Genomic DNA, 8107 nt, shown 5'->3' with positions numbered 1-8107 from the left:
AAATTTGGTTGCACTCTTCAACCCAGGCCAGTCCCAGTCTCCAAATCCCAGTCCACGCCCCCCGCTGAATTTGCCTTGGACACAACTTACCAGGCAATCCCCTCAGGGCAATTCCAGGCCCTCTTCCGAGCTCTGGGGGGGGCGTCAGAATTGCTGCTTCCTTCTCTGGGTCTGGCTGGCGAGCATGGGCGGGGTGCTAGCCTGCTGGGTGCGCTGAGCCCGAGCCCGCTGGAGTGAGGAAAACCGGGTTCTTCTAAGGCTCGTCACCCGAAACACGAACTCACAGGCAAATTTCCCAGTTTTTAGCTCTTTGCCTTCCCTCTAGAGTTCCAGCCAGCCAGGAGCGCAGACGCCCGGTGTCCGCGCGCGCAGCTCTTTCTGGGGCCCAAGCCGCCCGGGAGGACAATGTTGGCAGGCGCGCCGCTACTCTGAAGTCCAGCCTGCCAAGAGCCAGCACAAAGAAGCAGTCTGTGTGCTCAGCACCCCCGGGACCAGTTGGCGTGAGGGGACCTGGCGTGCAGGTATTTGGCAAGTACTGTCTTTCTATGCCCCGAGCGGAGGATTTTTCCCCCGAGCGGAGGTTTTTCTGTTTTGGACTCTCTCTTTTTCCCCTCTCACTCCCCACAGAGTGTAGAAGGGGATCACCTCCGACCCTGGAGTCTCCAATCCCGGCCCGATTTTATCTTCCCCAGTTCGCACTCACGTTAGAAGTCTTTCTCAGTGGATTCTGCGTCCTTTTTCTCCCAATCTCTCAGGTTTTGTAAGTTTTCCAATGGCTTCAGATCTTTTCCGTGTGATGTGTGGGCGCGAGTGCAAGTACGGAGCTCCTTACTTCTCCACCATCTTGCCCCCGCCTGGAGCAATTTCTTACTAGATATGTCTTCTGAGGCAATGGAAACTACAGCAAAAATAAAAGTATTGGGTCTTACCAAAGTAAAAAGGCTCTGCATAGCAAAGGAAACTCTCAACAAAACTAAAAGGCAACATATGGATGGGAGAAGTTATCTGCAATTATACATCTGATAAAGCATTAGTATCCAAATTTTAAGAGTATCAAACTTGAGGCACCTGGGTGGCTCAGTTCATTAAGCTTCCGACTCTTGACTTCAACCCAGGTCATGATATCATGGTTCATGGGATTGATCCCCACACCCACACTGTCAGCATGAAGCATGCTTCATTCTGTCTCCCTGTTTCTCTACTCCTCCCCTGCTTTCTCCTTCTCTTTCAAAATAACGAAACTTTAAAAAAAGGAATTTATTGAACTCAACATCCAAAAAACAAATGATCCAGGTAAAAAATGGGCAAGAAGGCATGAATAGATTTTTTCCCAAGACATCCAGATGGCTAATAGGCACACAAAAAGATGTTCAACATCACACATCATCAGAAAAATACAAATCAAAACCATGGTGTGACACCACCTCACATTTGTCAGAATTGCTAAAATTGAGGCATCTGTATGGCTCAGCTGGTAAACTTCTGACTCCTAGTTTTGCCTCAGGTTATGACCTCACAGTTCCTTAGATTGAGCCCTGCATTGGGCTCCGCACTGACTGGAGAGCTGCTTGAGATTTTCTCTCTCCTTCTCTGCCCCTTCCCCCAACTGAAGCTCTCTCTCTAAATAAAATGTTTAAAATTTTTTAAGGGGCACCTGGGGGGCTCAGTTAATTAAGCATTCAAACTCTTGATTTGGTTTAGGTTATGATCTTGCAGTTCCTGATCTAGCAGTTGATAGTACTTGCAGATCTTGCTGATCTAGCCCTGTGTTGGATTCTGCACTGACGGACAGCATGATTCCTGCTTAGGATTATCTCTCTATTCCTCTCTATCTCCGCCCTTCCCTCAATCTCTTTACCTTAAAAATAGGTAGATAAACTTAAACTTTTTAAATATGAAAATAATAAGTTACTAACTTACATTCAGCTAAGTTATTTTTTTAAACGTAGATTCAAATGTGTAAGGCATTTGAAAATAAAGAACCTTTACGAGTTTCTAGTGAGATTTTTTAATATTTTGGAGAGATATTTGGTAATTCCTAGTAAAATTAAATATTTTTGTATGCTATAATTGGGGGAAAACCCACTCTTACACATACTCAAACCACTCTAAGAGAGGTATACGAATATATTAACAGTAACAATATTTATTTAAATAATTAATTATAGCTAATTTTGGTGTTGATTCTTACATAAAAAAAGAAAACACATAACATGGTATTTGAACAGCCAAGCACTCCAAGAGAGGAATACAAATATATTAACAGTTACAATATTTGTTAAGAAATTATTTATAGGTTATTTTAATGTTGATAACTTACATTAAAAAAGGAAATGCATATCATAGTAATTGAACAGCCATCAAAAAAAAAATACCTTACACACAGCAATATGGACAGTTATTAAGATTTAGTGTTGAGTGTAAACAAAGAATAACATCAGATTTATGATCCAATATCATTTTTAAAATTCAATATGCAAATCATCCCTCAATAGATGAACATGTAGTTGCATAAGCATACCTGAGAGTAATTAGAAAGACACATTTGAAGAACACTGGAGTTCTCACTTTTCTAAAGAGAAGAGAAACAGGAGTGAAGTTCAGATATGCAGTTGACAGAGAAATAAAAATAAAGCAAAGGAAAACCTTTAAAAAGACTGATGCTGATGGCACAGCAAAGGGAACATGGCCAGAGGTATCATAATTGTGTTATATGGTGACAGATGGTAGCTGCACCTGTGTTGAGCGCAGCATAACTGTATACATTCGTGGAATCACTATATTCTACAGCTGAAGTTAATGCAACATTGTGTGTCAACTACTATCAGTTTTAAAGATGGAAAGCAAGAAAAAAAAGAAACTAATGATGCTTGCTCCCATAATTTGAGGAAGTGAATAATTCACATGAGGCTCAAAATGAAAATGAAAAAAAAATTGTGTTTCTTGGTATACAGTTGTATATACATCCCATGTGAAAAATATTTCAATACAGCAAAAATCACAGTAGGATTTTGACTTTGAAAAACACATTGCATTTTCTCAGGATTATTTTTAAAATTATTTTATTGATTTAAATTTTAATGAACATACAGTGCAATATTGGTTTCAGGAGAAGTCAGTGATTCATCACTTACACCCAAAGTGCCCATTTTTAAAATGTTTTTTATTTATTTCTGAGAGAGAGAGACACCGTGTGAGCAGGGGAAGGTCATAGACATAGGGCGACACAGAATCTGAAACAGGCTCCAGGCTCTGAGCTGGCTGTCAGCACAGAGCGGATGCAGGGCTCGAACCCATGAACTGCGAGATGATGACCTGAACCGAAATCAGATGCTTAACCGACTGAGCCACCCAGGCACCTCAGACAAAGTGCCCATTTTAATATCCATCACCTTTCTAGCCTATCTTCCACCCACCACCTTCCATCAACCCTCCATTGTTTTCTATCAGTGAGAATCTCTTGTGGTTTGTTTCCCCTCTTCTCTTTTTCCTCCACTTCCCATGTGCTCTACTGTTTTATTTCTTGAATTCCACAGATGAGTGAAGTCGTATTGTATTTGTCTTTCTCTGACTGGCTTATTTTCTTATCATGATACATTCTATCTCCATCCACATCATTGCAAGTGGCAAGATTTCACTCTTTTTGACAGTGGAATAATATTCCATATTATATATATGTGCGCCGCATCCTGTTTATCCATTCATCAGTCATGGACATTCGCACTCTGTCCATAGTTTGTCTATGGTTGATAACACTGCTATACATATTGGGGGAGGGGCAATTACTCCTTCAAATAAGTATTTTTGTATCCTTTGGGTAAATACCTAATAGTGCAATTGTTGGATCACAGGGTAGTGATATTCTTAGTTTTCTGTGGAACTTCCAAACTGTCCTCCAGAGTGGCTACACCAGATTACATTCCCATTGACAGGGTAAGGGAGTTCCCCTTTCTCTGCATCCTCACTAACATCTGCTGTTTCTTTTGCTGTTAATTTAGCCATTCTGGTAGGTGTGAAGTGGTATCCCAACGTGGTTTTGATTTGTATTTCTTTGGTGAGGAGTGGAATTGAAAATGTGTGTATGTGTCTGTTAGCTGTCTGGATGTCTTCTTTGGAAAAGCATCTATTCATGTCTTCTGCCCCTTTCTTAACTGGGCTGTTGTTCTTCAGGGTGTTGGGTTTGACAAGTTCTTTCCAGATTTTGGATATTGACCCTTGTGCCCTCCATGGGTCCAATATGCTCACTCAGAAGTTATTATGGGCTTCATGCGCATGATTGTTAGATAGATACTTCCCAAACCATACTCTCAAATGGACTGATGTTAACTTATCATGGCTTGTATGATGGCATCATAATGATAATAATGCTAGAGTAACTTGAAAAAAGAATCTCCTTGCTTTTACAGAGAAAGAAAATAATATTTTTTCTTCCACCTGCCTGGATGTATGTCCTAAGAGGATCTTTTAAGAACAGGAATTAGGGAATGGAGAAGTTCCCGGAGGGCAAAATCCCTTAGGCTCTGGAGTTATAACTACTCCCAATTATTTCAGGAACTAACCAGAACTCTGGTATCAGTGGACCCTATACTTCACATCCACTGTAAGTCACCCTGAGAGGCAGCTATACCAAGATTAGCCAGAACATGGGGGTGGGGGGGGAGGAGAAACCTTTCTCTTCTATCATATCAGTGCTCCTTTCCATTCCTGAGTCAGTACTGCTAAAGTAATCTGAAAAGAGGGTAGTAGAGACTGAATCCTGTCTCAAGTCAGGAGGCACAAATGAGAACCTTTGCTCAGGGAATTTCCTTTTTGTCCACTCTCTTGACTTTTTGGATCTTTTCTGGGTGGTGCCAGAGATGTTAAGAAGCAGGAATATGTCCATAGGAGATGAATGGGATGGGAGCCTGGAGAGTGCATCACCTAGATGTTAGTTTAGATGACTTGGAATAATCAACTGTACATATTGAAACATAGGGGCTTTAGGACAAAATATATGCCCACAAATGCTTGAATCATGGTGGAGGAGTTAAATTAAATTAAATCTAACTAACATAGAGGTTGAAGACAGAGACCACAATTGGGAGTCTGAGGGAGTAATAAGGTAGTTTCTCAGATTAAGCTTAATCTAAAGAATTTCTAAAAGCTATGCTGTAAAAAAATATGCCCAGAAGATAAGTGAAGTACCTGTCACTGGATGCACTCAATAACTTCCTAAAAAATATTTGAGAGAGATGGTTCAAAGTCAGTCTGAGTTTATGGAATTATGTGGTCTTGACAACAGTAATAAAAGTACTAATACTAAAGATGATGATGATGATGATAATAATAATAATAAAAACAGTGCTAAGAAACACAACATAAAAGGAAACTAAGAAAAAGATGCCTTCAGAGTAGTGAAAGCAGGAGTCAAAATAGCAAGTGCCCGGAAAAGAGAGATTCCAGATTTCTGGAAAACTGCCTAAGGATTTTAAGTGCATGGGCATGGAGATGAGAGAGAGAAACCTCTCTCTCAAATAAAACAAAATGCCAGGTAAGATATGCATTTCTACATCCCTGTGGTGACACAGGTGTATTCAAATATTCGCTGGCTTTATACCTAACTTTTATTTCTTCCACATCCAAACTCTCCTAATTACACTGTGAAACTACACATACTATCACAGAATCTTAATTTGGCCATTTCAAAAGATAAATTGTTAAAATGGTCCGCTTAACCTACCTACTTCAGAGTATTATGAGTCACACATGAAATAATATGTTTAAAATTCATCTCAAATCACCAAAGTCACTACTAACTTGTTCTATGAACAAGAGAATGAGAATTGGAAAGCCATCTAAATCTCTTCTACATAGCATGTGGGAGCCATGCCTGGCAGACACCAGCTGCACAAACCCTTGCATAAGGAAGCAGAAGATCAGAAGTGAATGGAGGAAGCCTGGAAGGGAAGGCCCCTATTCCCCCTCTGAGAGTAATTCCCAGAAGGGGACTTCACCCTTAATGCAAAGAAGAGAACCACCTGACTTTCTTTACAATTTGTTTCTCTGGCTCATGTCCCTTGTCCCTTGTCCCATGTCCGGGTTACTCAGCCTCACCCATGCTCTCCTGATAGTTTGTGCACGACCTGTCATTTGTTCTTATTACTACTCATTGTCCCCTGAATGGTTTCACTTTTGTCTCCTGAGAGTAAGAACAGTTTCTTTTTCAATGTTGTGACCCTAGCACCTAACAGAATGCCAGGGGAGGATGTTAAGTGCTAAGAGAACATGGCAACATTGAACTGTGCCTGGAAGCAGGGGAACGTGTACCTGGATCCTTATACTGAAGATGGAAAAATAAAATTGAAATGGGATGCAAGAACTTTAAAGTTAAGACTTCATCACCCTATTGCAATCAGAACAATCAAACTTTCACCTTGTCTGAAAACAGGTGTGGGTCTCACATAGCTATGTGAAATTTCTCCTTTTCCTCTTAAGGTTCTTTCCTTCCAAAGCTAAGAATCCTACATATATGAAGATGTTTAGAGGAGGAAAATACTGACTGTTTGGCAGGATCCCCATCTACCTCATTAAATGACTGTTCAGAGATTATGAAGATTAAGTACTTTATTTACAGGGCAACATTGTTTAACTTTGTAGTTAAAGCGAACTACAGATGAAAACTCAGAACGAGGGTGGCAGGGAGAACTAGGGACACTTAACTGAGTCCATATTTGTGCCAGGCTCTACTCCTTGTCTGTGTCTATTACTACAATTCAATTATCATGTGGTAATCTATATGATCATTAAAGAACGAATAACAAAAAGGAAGACACTTATAAGAACAATTTGGGACACACTTGTCAAAAAGATGTTTCTTTGGCAAGTCTCTCCTTCTCTTTAGTTTCTGCAAAGATACAACATGGTTAAACAAATCAAACATGTATAAACAAATAATATATCCTCAGTCCTCTATAGTGATGAAAGTGATAGGATTATTCTAGTAGCATGGCACAAAGGATAAACAGATGATTTCACATGACTCTGGATGACTTGCTAAGACTCAAACATGTCACCTAGGTGAAGCAAATTGTTTTAAATCCAGGTGTCATGTGTCACTAGCTAATTTTTCTCCTAATTTTACAGACCACTAAAAGAAAACTGTAGAAATATATGACAAAATATGACAGCACACCAAAATGGCACCATCTCCTCTGAGGTTTCAGTCTTCCTCCTGAATTGCTTTGTAAGGTCCCACACCTGGCAGCTCTGGTTGTCCCTGCCACTCAGCCTCCTCCTCTTCCTGGCTATGGGGGCCAATAGTGTTCTCCTGATCACCATCTGGCTGGAAGCCTCTCTACATGAGCCCATGTACTACCTACTCAGCATTCTCTCTTTGCTGGATGTTGTGCTCTGTCTCACTGTCATTCCCAAGGTCCTGGCCATCATCTGGTTTGACCTCAAGGCCATCAACTTCTATGCCTGCTTCCTCCAGATGTTCATCATGAATGGTTTCTTTGCCATGGAGTCCTGCACATTCATGATCATGGCCTATGACCGCTATGTAGCCATCTGTCACCCACTGAGGTACCCATCCATCATCACTGACCAATTTGTAGCCAAGGCTGCCATCTTTATTTTGGCCAGGAGTAGTATTGTTACAATGCCTATCCCCATTCTGTCATCTCGGCTCCATTACTGTGGGAGAAATGTCATTGAGAACTGCATCTGCACTAATATGGCTGTCTCCAGGCTCTCCTGTGATGATGTTACCATCAATCGCCTTTACCAGTTTGGTATCGGATGGACTGTGCTAGGATCTGACCTCATCCTCATCTTTCTCTCCTACATCTTCATACTGCGAGCTGTGCTGAGAATCAAGGCTGAGGGTGCTGTGGCCAAGGCCCTGAGCACATGTGGTTCCCACTTCATCCTTATCCTCTTCTTTAGCACCATCCTTGTGGTCTTTGTGCTCACTCTTATGGTGAAGAAGAAGGTTCCCTCTGATGTGCCAGTCTTGCTCAATATCCTCCACCATGTCATCTTCTCAGCTGTCAACCCTATTGTGTATGGAGTGAGAACTCAGGAGATCAAGCAAGGAATCCAGAGATTACTAAAGAAAGGGTGGTAA

General features: G+C 41.1%; 1 protein-coding gene across 1 annotated transcript; it reads left to right on the top strand.

The window, feature by feature from the left end:
* The first annotated feature begins 7159 nt into the window (after positions 1-7159).
* On the top strand, positions 7160-8107 carry LOC120221461 (olfactory receptor 56A3-like). The gene has a single exon (XM_039218856.1). The coding sequence runs from the start codon at positions 7160-7162 to the stop codon at positions 8105-8107; it is 948 nt and encodes a 315-aa protein (XP_039074787.1).

Source organism: Hyaena hyaena, unplaced genomic scaffold, assembly GCF_003009895.1.
Source record: "Hyaena hyaena isolate Hyena2069 unplaced genomic scaffold, ASM300989v1 scaffold_779, whole genome shotgun sequence".
In the NCBI taxonomy this organism is placed as follows: Eukaryota; Metazoa; Chordata; class Mammalia; order Carnivora; family Hyaenidae; genus Hyaena; species Hyaena hyaena.
The sequence above is the reverse complement of the archived record's forward strand: the minus strand, read 5'-3'. Positions and strand labels throughout refer to the sequence as shown.

Excerpts from the sequence above, each read along its gene's own strand:
- LOC120221461 (XM_039218856.1), top strand. The coding sequence starts at position 7,160 with ATGACAGCACACCAAAATGGCACCATCTCCTCTGAGGTTTCAGTCTTC.